Source organism: Aythya ferina, assembly GCF_964211825.1.
Source record: "Aythya ferina genome assembly, chromosome: 4".
Classification (NCBI taxonomy): Eukaryota; Metazoa; Chordata; class Aves; order Anseriformes; family Anatidae; genus Aythya; species Aythya ferina.
The window spans coordinates 56,712,614-56,726,202 of record NC_140300.1 but is presented as its reverse complement, the minus strand read 5'-3'; the positions used below and the strand labels follow the sequence as shown (position 1 = coordinate 56,726,202).

Here is a 13,589-nt window from a genome sequence, read left to right as displayed (position 1 = left end):
CATTTTCCCAAGTCTTCTTTCTGGTGTTTATGAAATGTCTGGATTCCAAGGCCATTAAGATGCATTTCAGGATGGAGCAGCTTCCATTAACATTACTGAGGTTTGCTGAAATTGCACCAGCACTCCGTCTGAGGCCAAGCCTCTCCCTGATGCCTGCCTTTCCCTGTGCTGGTTTTTGTTTTGTTTGTGCTCTCTCCTCCCCATGCACAAACATGTTGGTGCAGTGTCCATTATTTCCCTACAGCCTCCCTTGCAAGCAACGACCAGATGGACATACATGCACGTGTGCGTTCGTTCCCCCACATACACGGCTCTGCTCCCCTTCTACACCTCAAATAACGAATGCAAACACGTTCACAGTCATTTTCACCAAAGCATGCTTTGCCACTGCAGAAGCACACAGAAAGCTGGAAAGCCTGCAGCAAGGCGAGAGAGCATTTGCAATCGCAGGTGACCCTCTTTCCTTCCCCAGCAGAAAAACACCCCGGCGCAATGAGTTAAACTAGAGCTAACTGCATTAAAAGGAGGCTGTGTGAGGCAGCAGTAAATATCCAGCACATGCTCTTATGCACAAAAGGAGCAAAGGGCTCCATGCTCTGCGCACCCAGTCATTTTTCTCCGCCTCTGCACGGCGGAGAGCCACGGCCGCTTCCCCCATGCATTTATTTCACCCGACTAATAGATTTTAAACACCATATTGCGAGGGCCCTGCTGTGAATCTTGCTGAGGTACAAAATGGTGGATGTATGCTTTTCTCTCTTTTTTTTTTTTTTTTTTTTTTGAGCATTATTCATAACAACTTACGCTCCCGGTCGCAGGCTCCCCTCCGTACCTACTGCCACAGCCCGCAGCCGCACACCCGCATCCCGCAGCCGCCTGGCACACACACACACACACACACACACACACGCACAAATCGTGTTACAAACCTGATGTCATGTAGCCCCGTGATGCCTGCTGAATAAAAGCCGGTGGGAAGTGTTTGTGCAGCCGGTAGTCCTTCTCGCTGCGGGACCTCATGCGGTCGGAGGCCCGGTCGGAGAAGTCGGAGCTAGGCCAGGCCCTCCGCAAGGTCGTGCTCCGCGTCTTCTTCATCCTGAGGATGCCCCAGCCCAAGCCTCCCGCAGCCGCACGGGCCAGGCCTCGTGGCTCCCCGACACACGACGCCTGGCATCAGCCTAGCGCCGGCACCGCCGGGGCGCAACCTGCGCCCATGTCGCCGCCACCTCTTCTAGGGCGCGGGCGGCAGGTCCCTTCCTCTTTTTTTCCTTGCTCTCCCCCTCGAATGATCCAATTTTACACGCGTCCCACAATGCATTACACTTCATTTGCAAGCGGTCCGGCTTACAGCTTCCAGATTCGTGGGGAGGAAAGGCACATTATGTGGCTTCACAGGCAAAAAAAAAAAAAAAAAGAAGGAAAAAGAGAAAAAAAAAAAAAGAGGGGGGGGTTGGGAGGAGGGGGGGGGGGGGAGGATTTGCAGCGTGAACGCTCCGGGATCCCAAACAATAGCCCGATTGAGCCTAGCGGTGCTTAGCCAACTGTGAGCCGCCGCACAAAAGCCCCACACAAGCGAGGCGAAGCCCAAGCCCACGGCCGCCGGTGATGACCCGAATCGCAGCGCGCCCGGCGCGGGGAGAGGCGGCGGCAGCTCCCGGCACGGCGGCGGCAGCAGCAGCAGCAGGAGGAGGAGGAGGAGGAGGAGGAGGAGGAGGAGGAGGAGGAGGAGGAGGAGAAAGAGGAGGGGAAGCAGCAGCAGCAGCAGGAGGAGGAGAGAGCCTCGCCCGGCCGCGGGACCGGCGCAAGCACCGCCACCCCCCCGCCGCCCTCCGGCGCCCCGCGACATGGCGCCGGCCCCCGGCCCCGGGGCACTGCCACACAAAGCCCCCGGCCGCCTCCTCCTCCTCCCCGCCGCCCTCCTCGTCCTCCCTCCGCCCTCCCGAGCACACTCGGGCCGCCATCCTGCGCCCGGCTCCCCCCGGGCAGGAGGGCAGCGGGGCAGGGGGGTGTCCCCAGGGCATCCGTGCGTGGAGCCCCCTCCGGCTCGCCCAGCCTCCTGACATTTTCGCTCCCCCTCAGGGCTGGGTGGCCCAGACCCGCAGCTCGCCCAAAGGTGGCCCGGTGGGCCCTGGTGGCCCACGAGGATCCCTCTTGCTCGCCCCATGGCTCATCCCATGGGTACGTGTGCCTGAGCGCCAGGCACCATCTTGAAGCGTTGTGGGCCCGGCCGGCAGCGAAGCAGGGGTTTGCCAACCAAAACCACACGGGGAGCCTAAGTTCCTTCTAAATGCAGCTAATAAATCACTTGCGTTCACATTTTTTTACATATAATTCATTAACCATCCTTGCTGTGGGGTTGTGTCACATTTCTGAAAGCATGGAAAATGAGAGGACTGTAATTTTGACGGTAATTGAACACCTTCAGTAGTGTCGAAACACGGAAAGGACAATAGTCAACGAGCAGGACATCAAAGCCAACGGATGTGTAGACGCTGTCCCTTCCCGGCCACGAAGCACGGGGTTTATCCACAGCATCCTCCTCAGCTGGCCCTGCCCTACCACCAGATGACACACCAGAGAGTCATTCACGGTTTCCTTTGCTTCCAGCCCTTTCACACAATATACAAATTACGTGAATGAAACCCAGCAAAGTCTTTGAAAATGAAATACTTTGGAGGCCTTTCTCATCTCATTCATCCTCATTTCCTTCCGATGGTGCAAAAAGCCATCAAGAGCTACACATTTCCATTGATGCTCGGTGCACTGGTAGCAACAGGCAGAAGTAACACAAGCAAAGAAACCTGGCCTAGAGCACCACTATTGAAGATGTAAGATATTTTCCATCATGCAACTTACTCATCCAGCAATTTTACTCATCAACCTACGCAAGGCTTATAATAGACCATGTTTTCATCCTCAGACCTGAAAAACCATAAGGAGAACTTCTAGAATCGTTCAACTTTTCCAATCTAAGACTGAGGCTTGAGTAGATTGGTTAGCACTACCTAGCTAAGTCAAACCTAAAAAACCTACCCATTTCAGCAGACGTAAAAGCAAATTAAATTCTACCCAAGAGCATAAACTCTCCTACTGTCTGAACATTGAACAGATGGTGGCCACACTGTACGAGTGGTTGAAAGTAGCCTGCAGTTGGCCAACTAACGTCAACCTACGTCTGAACTAAACTCAGTGTTTCTTCTACTCTAGACATAGCCCTAGATATCAATCTGTTCCATTAAAGAAGAAACAAGAAAAAGAGGCATAACCTGAGATGAGACAAACAGGAATAAGCAATGAGGAAGAAAAATGAGGTCAAAAAATAGGAATACAGAACAAAGTGGGGTGGGTGGTGGTGACAAACAAGACCACAGTGATTCTGATACTGGCTTTCTGCATAATTATTCCTAACTAAAAATACTAGAGTCTAGTTTTAGGGCTAATCTAACAACAATCAGATCAGGGACAGCTCTACCACTGACAGAGCTGTGTGCCCAACCATAACCATCAGACAAAGCACCCAAATCCCAGTGCTTTTATAGCAATTTGCTGAACAGTAACGAACTAGTGACAATGCACGGGTTAAAGTACTTTTAATTGATTTCATTTGTACATGTGCAGGAATTGTCACAAGAGCAGTACAGTATTTAAAATTTCCATATGCTGTCTTCTCTTTTACTCATTGACTGTAGGAATTGGGCAGGTTTAGGGGCAGATAACAGGATGAGTTTCCATTGTTTGATAATTTTGAGCAAGTAATATTTTTATATTAAAGTTGAGGATTGGAGGAAGAACTAAGCAATCCATCTAGCAAAGCCAACTTTCCCCTCCCAAATGTAAGGAGATTTGCTTAAAAAGAATTTTAGAAGCTTTCCCTCAGTAATGAGACATTGCCACCATGGTCAGCTAAAGCTCCTTGTATTCCATCTTCCCACTGTTATCTTTTTAGGTTTCAGCTGAAAGTGTTCTTGACGTGGTATCTGAAAGAGTTCTTCACTTTGAAGAGAGGAATTCAGAGCAAGTTTCCTCCTGCTCTTGCATTGTTTGAAGTCAAGTGTTGTTATGGGGATGAATCAAATATGTAATTAAAGACCAAATTTAAGTTTTGGCTGTTTCTTTGGAAAAAGGGCTAGAACTATGAGTATAATTGATTTTTTTTTTGCTTCGGTGGCCAAACTGAAATAAACGTTTCCTTCATATGAACTGAAAACTAAAATTTGAGGGCTTTTGAAAAGAAAAAATAATCTTAGACATTTTATTATTTTTTTTAAATAAAAGAAAGTAAATGTCTGGATTCATACAGATATGTTGAAGCGAGGTAGGGAAAGAAGAGTTTCCAGCTACAAATGGCTCTCCTGCTTGGTGAGCAATGAATGGTACAATACCACTTTAAGCACAGTATGAAATAAATAAAAATTTGCTGTTTAATTAGACAGTCCCAACAGATGGGGAGGGGAATTTTAATTGTATTTGGCTGAAACAATGGGGAAATTCTGCTTTAATATACAAATATTATTGCGTACTTATGATATATTGGTAAAGTTTTGCCCAATTCTATAAATAAGTATAGAAATAGTCTATAAGTGGAGAAATAGCCTAATTCCTGTAGGAATATGGGAAAGCAGAAATATGCTTCTAAGCAGGAAATGAACTGATGGGATTTTGACACTTGCTATCAATGATGAAGAGAAAAAGGATACAGTTTTAAAACTGGTTTGTTTGTTTGTTTGTTTGTTTGCTTGTTTTAACCATTTGGTATTTAATGTTCAGCAGGTACCATCTCTTTCTTGAATTAGTAGAAGGAGAGGCGGGACTAGGTTGAATAGACCATAGAAACCTTGAGGGGGGAAAAAAAAAAAAAAAAACTGAACTAAAACAAAAATCCTGCCTCCCTCTTAGCCTAACAGTTACATATCAGGAATTGGCAACAGAACAGTAGCCATTTCAAAGACAATAGTTTAACATTATATATTTTTAAAAAATGAAGAGGCCTAGGTACATTTAAGACACTGCAAAGGATTCTTACAGGTTCAAGCTTTTCATCACAACCCTACTTCAGCCAAAATTCATTGGGAGCCTGAAGGCTTTTGGAGAAGCAATTAAAAATGTTAGCTTCTGAAAGCCTTCTGTGTTATCTCTTAAAAAGTGAAAAAACAAATATTACCAAGGATATCTATTGCTTTTGATCTTCATAAACACTTACTAGTTGCTAAGCTGGTCTATTCCTATTTTCTTTATGGAAAAAGGCAAAAAGAAAAGCAGACAAGTGGCCCAAAACAGCATAGGAAATCCATGACAAATATACAGCCATATAATCAAGGGTCCCAGCCTGAAGTCCTCAGTTGAAAAATAATAATTATATGGCATGGTACTGTATGGTGATATATAGATATATAGAGAGAGATTTGCATGTGTGTGTTCACGCGTGCTTGTCCACGTGTGCATACATGGTAATTGTTTTCCTGAGAGAGCAATACCAGATTATGGTATTTCCAGTTTCTCTCATGTAATCTGGTATTTCAAGTTTCAGCTGGGGCAACGTTCCTCCTCCTCCCCATGGCAAACGAGTTTTCACAGAGGAGGGGGGCAGACTTCAGCAGGGTGGGCTGGTGTCACTGCAGCAGCTGGACTGGCTTGGGGACCAACTGCATGAGGTTCTCAACCAGACAGGCATTCGAGCCAAACAATAAAATAAAAATGGTGAAATAGGTGAAATAATAGGACCCACAAGGAGGAAAGCAGTGCTCCTCTTTGCTACGACAAGCTGCACACCTCCCCGGTGAAATTCTCTCTCAAACTATGCATTCAAAGCCAGGTTTCTCCCTTACCCTGTCACTACCTTGCCTGTTGCACGTAGTCAACGGGCTGCCCCGCCAGGAGGAAATTGAAACGTCTTTGCTTTATTGCTGCTGGACGAGGTGGTGTCTCACAGGCACCCAACACAATCAGAGGAACCAGCTCTGCTGAGATGCCGAGCACTCGGCACAAAGCCTCCTCGCTTCGCAGGTCGGATCGAGGAGGTTCCTCCCACGGGTCCCAGCTCCACAAGCAAAGACTGCGGATGGCACTTGTATGGCTGGGACGCAGGGGAGACCTTGCCCTAATGACAGCAGCTAGGTTATAAAACACAGAGCACAGGGGCATTTTGTCACCCATGGAAACAAAATCCTCAACTACGTAACTGCTCTGACATCCTATGCTGTTTTTTCTAAAACTAGCTATTTCCAAAATGTCTAAAACCAGACAGTAGACTAGTGCTATTTGGCAAAAATCCTCTGCAAGGGGAGCTAGCTCTGCTCCCTGTCTTTTATGCCTTGCTGGAAGAGGGAGGGTAACACAGGGGGCACCACAAAGGTGGTCTTTGGGCTCCTATGGTCCTTCACCCTCCCTCTGTTTTTAGACTACTCTTCCTTGGATAGTACACTGAAAAAAAAAAAAAAAAAAAAGCATGCTGCAAAAGGAGGAAATGGCCCAGCACATCACTAAGGAAAACCTCTGTAAACATCTAAAACTTTATAAACTTTATATAAACTATATATTTTTTTAAACTATATTTTTAATATAAACTAAACTTTTTTTTTATCTCCGTCTTTTCTGAAGGCAGAGATAGGATGCCGCAAGATGCTGGGAAGGAAATGCATGACCTAAGAAAATGAAAAAGGGAGAGAAGAAATGAATAAATAAAAAATAAAGAGGAAAAAAAAAAAAACTGTAGTGCAAGCAGTTGATAAGTAAAAGGAGTAGGGGGAAAGAAAGTTTAGTGAGGGAAGAGGTAGAAAAAAATGTAATTAAGAACTGGAGAAAAACACTGAACGAAGGCATAACATCCCAAGTCTTGGCAATATATGGTTTTATCAGAGGTACGGCTCTGCATAATAACATCCATGGGAAGAGGCATAACCCGCATTTTTAATATTAATAAATGCAGAAAGAGGAGAAATTGTCCAGTGCACAAACTGCTCAGTTCTCACACATGTACTCCTGTGTCTCTGCATTATCAAACGTGCCACCACCACCCGGTAAGGTGGGAGCAGGCCAGAACCCAGCCTCTAAATAAAATGCTTTTGTGGGACCCCTTTTTGGTTACGGAGGTCTGGCAACTGGTTGCAACTGTCCTTGGCTTTGGGAGGTCCTTGCTGTCCCTTCCAGGCCTTTGTAACCAGATCTACTGGCAAAAGGAGGCCAGAAAGCTGGTGGCGCAGCATATCCTCTTTCACAGGAGCTCTCAGGCTTCCGTCAGGAACACTTGCAGTTTGTCACCTCTCACTGGTACTCGTTGGTACTCAAATATGCGAGGGAAGCCAAGCACTTGCAGTCCTTGCTTGTGGCCCAGGTCACAGAATGAGGCAGCCTCTCTTGGTGGGTTTGGTGGCTCTGGGCTTGCTCTCTCCTTGCAGAGAACATTGGAGAAACTCCACCAAACACAGAAAGAAAAAATCCCCAAGTCCAAGGTGCGAGTGAAAAAGCTTCCAAGTATTAAAAAAAGGGGAAAATATTTCAGAGCTTATCACAAGCAAGTCTTCAGTCCAACTCCAGAATGCTATCAGGTTATGTTATACCGTGGTAGTAATCCTGGCTTAATTACAGCACCTCTTAAACCAGTTTCGGATCATATTTCTCCCACTGTTATGTTTTGGGAATGTGTGATGACAGGAATGCAGTGCTGCTGCTGCACACATGCTGTAGTTCACTGATTCATTTCTCTGTGTGCTAGCTTATACACTGCGGTATTTATTTTAACTTGCATGACTTTTAGGAAAAACCTGCCTCTGTTATGAGAAGAAAGACTGCCCTGTATTTTTTTCGGTCCAGGCCTTTCTGATTGCATTTGTGCTTCCTCTGCGTTGAGGACAATTGATGCAGAAGGTTTTGTAATCTGGGGACCCGAGACTAACTCAAAAGGTAGCAGGGAGAGGCACACAGCCCGCAGGATGCAGCCTTCGCCTTGAGGCACGCTTCTCCCCTCCTGCTATCTGACTCAGAGCGGGGTAGCTGGAGTGGATGGGAGCTGGGGCTCCAACTCCTCAGCACACAAAACCAACCCGAGAGGGAGGGAAGCTGTGAATGCACAGCACGGGCTTCCCAGCAGTCAAGCGTTTATTGGACCCCTCACATGTAACAGAATTCAAAACCCTGGAAAAATGGAGCTCCAGCATTCATTCATTGGCTGCTCTTACAAAGGATATGGTGGCAAAAGATGTGCCAAAAATGTTGACCTCAACTTTTCTTGTTTTCCACTGGTGTCACATATCGTTAGTACCCTGGTATTTAAGTAACCTACTGATATATGGGGGCCAGCTGTACTCTGCGTTGGAAAGACAGCCTATCCTTCTGGTTTAGGAGGTTAAAAAATAGAGAGCGTGCGGCGTAGACCCCACCAGCAGTAGAAGCCATTATAGATCGTGTTTTTAAAGACTAATTCACACGTCTCCTCCCGCTCCTTTGTAAGCCTGTGTTTCTGCTGTGTGCTCGTGTAACACCTCACACGATTGCACCATCACGAGCGAGCCTGGGTGAGCTCCTCGGTGCCACAGCAACACAAACCACAAGCAGCTTCTGCATGCCAGGTAGGCACCCGTAAAGGGAAAGGCCACTAAGAAAGGAAAAAAGCACTTGGCTATAACGAGTGGGCATGGCTTTGCACATCGCCTGACTGTTATTTGTCCCTGTATTAGCTTCAACTTCCAAATCCTTGCCTGTAAGAATTACTCGCCATACTCAAACCTGACCCACAAGCTGCAGCCATGTTTGCAAAAGGGACAATGAGCACATTTGATGGGCAGCCTTCAAAACCCAAGCAGCATACCAAGGGAACTAAATCCCAGCAGCTGCTATAGCTCCACAGAGCATTTGCTGAACAACCCAGTACTAAGCTCCCTCTAAAAATTCTTGCTTATACAGCTGTGCAATATAGCAAGCATATTTTATAGATGTATATATATAGCATGTATAGCGGGTAGAGATCTTTAAAACCATAGAGAAGTTGGGAAGCCTGAATATACGCTACTCCACCCTTTGTAAACAACCTCTTGTCATGAATTTACTTCCATATGTGTGTGAAGCTCTGCCTACATAAAACGGGCTTTCAAAAGAGTGGCTTAGCACTGAAAACGTATGTTTTCCACCCATCAGCTCGAAGAGAATGCAAGCAAGATAAAATCCCAAGAGTGAAAAAGCCCTGATTCATCCCACCACCAAAAAGCAATTTAATTACTTGTTGGATATTTTATTAGAGTTTTAGACTCAAAGGCTGCCTCCTTGGCATGTACCAGTCTTTGGGCAGGGGAAAAACAAAAAAACACACCTCTAGAGAGGAGTAATAAACACAGGCAGAAATTAGGTGACTCAACACATGCCTGACCAAAAGGCAACACAAAACGCTCAGCCTGGATGTTCTCCGCACCGGCCTGCATCGTCGCTGTGTTTCAGCGGGATGCTGGAGCATCTCCATTCTCTCCTGATGCTGCATCAGCACCCGTCACAGGGAGGGCTCTGCTCTTGGGACTGCTGCCCTGCCTGGCGCTGGCTGCCACAGCTTGCTGCCCCTCTCTGCTTAGCTTTTGAAGCACGGCGTTACCCTCCTGGGCACCCAATTTCCCATTCCTCTGTCCAGACGAAGGTTTATGCTGGCATCGCTTGCACGTGCCTCTCCATGAAAGTTGTTCCAAGCATTTTTCCTGAGCGCGCAGGTTTTTGTATGCAAGCAGAGGAACGAGAGGAGGCATTTTACAGCATCGGGGCTCGAGTTTCTATCATCACCATGCAAGAAACTTAACTTCTTCAGCTGGGGACTATTCCAACTGAATAATTTCTGTTTTACTAAGTGACGCCCTACATATCAGCACAATCTGTTAAAGCAAAGTACCAGCCACAGGGAGCTTTACTGCTTTTTCTGCATACCCTTCTACATTACCGGGTGGCTGCTGGTTGTTTTATTATTAATTCATTTGGTTTTAGGTATGAAGAGGGACTGGCTTCCAAAGGAGCGCTGTTACCTCCCAGATTGTCTGGAGGTCAGTGCAAGATCTTTAACTCTTCCGTGGCGCTAAGTAGAAGGGAGCAGCACCCCAAGTCTCGGTGTGGAGAAATGCTTATAACGCAGCACTTCAGTGTAGCACTGGATGTAAGAGAAGTCTCTGGTGTGAATTTTTCAACCTACGACTTTCCTACCAGAATCAAGACAGAGTAAAGTGAAACACGTAGATGTTATGAAGAAAAACATACCTTATTACAAAGGAATATCGTTGTTATAGCCAAATTAAAGTAGTGAAATTAAGAAAAAATAAACTAAAATCTAATCAGAAAACAACAACAAAAACAAGCCTCCACTCTAGCTCTGAAAAGCATACTCCTCACTCCCACCACAGAGGAGTACTTACATCTTTTAAAACGTGAACAGCACTGGCACAGGATAAGGTTTCTTTCAAAATGCTTTTCATATTATAATGGCTGTTTGTGATGCATAGAGAACCACTTATACTTAATATTTCTGGAAATCTAAAAAGATCTCTTTTTTCCTCCAAAGAAGCAAACATCTTAAGTGAGATAATTTACATGAAAGTGATAAATGTCTTAGCACTAGAATTCTGTTTGGAAGAATTATGCACAAAATGAAGAGCTGGGAAGTCTTTAGTCTTCATTAAAACTGATCACTATTGAGCTGAACTCAATACCTTCACCAACCAACTGTGGTAAATCTTATTAGCTATGGTGCTCATCTCAGAAGCTCACGTAGGGAGCCACCAGGTTTCCATGCATAAAAACTTCACGTGCTTTTCACCCCAGCTGTCCCAGGAACCAAGAAATAATCATGCCAAACAGCTCTTAGTTTCAGACAGAAATTAAGAGAAACTCCTTAAGCAAGTGCCCAGCGACTTGCTTGTGAGCTGTTTCGTGATGGGGGAGATGTTGGGCAACCTTTCCATCTCCCAAACAGGGTAAGGTAGCTCAGGGCATCTTCCTTCCCAACTGGCAGATTTCAGGAGATTTGTCAGATCAAGTTGCTAATGCCAAATCCTTTTTTTCCCTCCTCTCCAAAGATGGATCTTGTTGTTAGCCCAGCTGATGGAACCAAGACAAAATAAATACAGACATCAGGGACTGAAACAATGACAGACAGTCTTGAGAAGGCTTTTAGGGGCCCTCCGTTACCCAAAGAGTAAAAAGTTAAAAAAGCAAGTACTTCTTTCTATTGCCCACACCCTGTTGTAGTACTTAAAAACAGAAATACAACAACACACAAACCCTACCGATTTCTACCCACCATCCAGTAATTACTGAAATAACAAAGAATAGGAAAAAAAAAAAGTATTTCCAAATCCTGATGCTATTACTGAACTGCCAATGAAAAAACTCCCACTAACACCTCCTAAGTCTATCCTCCTGCACTCCTAATCTGAACACAAAGGGTTGGGTTTAAACCCCCACCACCCCGGGATTAAAACCGCCTGCAGTTTTCAGCTTCAGGCCAGCAATGACAATACTTTAAATCCTTGGCTACTTGCTTCGTGAAGATGCAGCCTCCAGACAGTCCCAAAAGTTCTTTGAAATGTTAAATACAAAGCAGGAGGAGGTCATAAAGGAAATATTCCTTATAAAAGGAGCAGATATCATATGCAGGCTTTTCAAACACATTCCTCAATTGCTGTGCTTTCAGCCACCATATTCTCAATTCTGCATTGTCTGAAGCTTTGGAAATAAAATTCAGGAGCAAAATGAAACACACAAATTAATGCTGAACACAGCTGCCAATATATGCATGTGTTACCTTTTAGCACTCATAAATCTCTCAAACGTAAATGGTATCCTAGTCCTTATCTGGAAAGACTAATTATTTACCTAATAAACGGTCCTACAGCAATTACCAAAAACCCAGCCACTTAAAAGTAACATCAAGGTTTTATCACATAATCTTCTGCACCATCTACCCAATTATTTCAATACGAACCAGCATGGCTCCCTGCTGCATTGGAAATCCAGCTATCTTTCTGCCCAAAGCTTTCCAATGCATACAAAAGGAATGAGGATTGAGAGACTTGTTTTATCCCCTCTTACCCCATACACTAACAAGCCTTTTCTCAAGCAATTTCTCTCAATAAGTGCAGGTAATTACGTAGGAGGATGGGACTTTCAAGGTAGGAGAAGAAAAATCAGTTTAGCTTGCCAGGTTTGCCAAGAAATGCTGTCAGCTTTAAGCTAGGAGGGGAGCAGGCACAACATGGTGCCCTGCTGCCAAGCTGGAAGCAAAGAGTGAAGCTTTGTGGTGCAGGACTGCTGGTAGGTGGTCAAGTTTTCCTGCCCACCTGCATTGCCCTGGAGGTAAGCAGGATGGCCCCTGCCCCACCCCAAACACTCAGTGTCTCTCCTTCCCCATTTGGGTACCTTAAACTCAACTTGAACTAATTGAAAAATGAGCTTTACATCCATTTTGAGAATGTGTGTATTTGGGCACCTTCACACGTCTGTTCATGGAAATATTCGAGCTACAGAAAAGAGTGCAAGGTGATGGCAAGCTCAGGAACATCACATGGTTTGGGCAAGGTGGGAGGGAGGAGGACGATAGGTTTGATTTTTTTATTTTGTTTTTTTTGACTGAAGCACACTGTAGAGCAGGCTCTGCTGGACATAGCCCTGGCAGACAAAAATCCTCACTCCTCCTGGCCTGATGCAAGGCAAAGTGCCCAGTGACCTCTGCCTGCTGTGCGGTCTGCTGGGCTCCTTCCCCCGACAAAACAAGCAAGAACAAACTCCAAGCAGTTGTAACCTGCACCTAGGCTACAGCAAGGTGTGAAGCTAAAAACTCTCTGTCCCACTAAAACTACCCATTTGCCTCAAAATAATTTTGATGGTTCCAATATTTATAAACAAATCACATATTTCGGATGAGCAGCTGTGGTGGTTTTACCGTGCTGGGCAGCTAAACCCCACAACCGCTCTCTCACTCCCCCTCCTTTAGATAAGGAGGGGGAGAAGTAAAGCAAAGAACAACTCACGGGTTGAGATAAGGATAATTTAATTAAAGGGAAATAATTATAATAATTAAATAAAGACTACCATGAACTAAACAATTTAACTAAGGGGAAAATAAAAGGGAAAGGGGAAAAAGGGAGGAAAACAAACAACCAAAATAAATGAAAGCTATATGGAAGTGCAGAGGAAAGAAATTACTCTCTACTTCCCACAAATGAGCGATGATTGACCACGTCCTTGAAGCAAGGCCTCAACGCACGCAGCCGGTGTTCGAGAGGAGGACCGACGTCTTCTCAACGAGAGCCCACCCCTCCCCTCTTCTTCCTGTTTCCACCTTTTATTGCTGAGTGTGACACCACATGGTATGGAATATCCCTTTGATTGGTTTAGGTCAGCTGCCATAGTGATGTTTCTCTCCTCACTTTTTGCCCACCCCCTAGGAGGGTTAGAGAAAGGCCCAATGCTGTGCCACTGCTGCTCAGCAGTAGACACAACACTGGTGTGATAACACTGCTGTTCCAGCTACAAGTACAGAGTACGGCACTGAATGGGCTGCTGCCGGGAAAGTTAACATTCCAGCCAGACCCAGTACAGCAGCCCTTCTGATTTCTTGACAATGTTAA

At 45.5% G+C, this 13,589-nt stretch overlaps 2 protein-coding genes across 3 annotated transcripts in view; both read right to left on the bottom strand.

Annotated features, from left to right (window-relative positions):
* Nucleotides 1-13,589, bottom strand: part of STOX2 (storkhead box 2) — a 93,886-nt gene that overhangs the window by 70,508 nt on the left and 9,789 nt on the right. Inside the window, exon 1 of one of the 2 annotated variants that reach the window (XM_084518499.1) lies at nucleotides 930-1,380. The exons of the other annotated variant lie outside the window; for it this stretch is intronic. Within the exon in view, the coding sequence (XP_084374625.1) occupies nucleotides 930-1,095 (166 nt within the window). The 5' untranslated portion in view covers nucleotides 1,096-1,380. Of the gene's footprint in view, nucleotides 1-929; nucleotides 1,381-13,589 lie in introns of those variants that run through there. 2 annotated transcript variants of the gene reach the window in all.
* Nucleotides 10,053-13,589, bottom strand: part of LOC311436385 (stork-head box protein ham-1-like) — a 58,837-nt gene continuing 55,300 nt past the window's right edge. Inside the window, exon 2 of the mRNA XM_084518522.1 lies at nucleotides 10,053-10,163. Coding sequence (XP_084374648.1) covers nucleotides 10,153-10,163 — 11 coding nt within the window. The 3' untranslated portion in view covers nucleotides 10,053-10,152. The remainder of the gene's footprint in view (nucleotides 10,164-13,589) is intronic.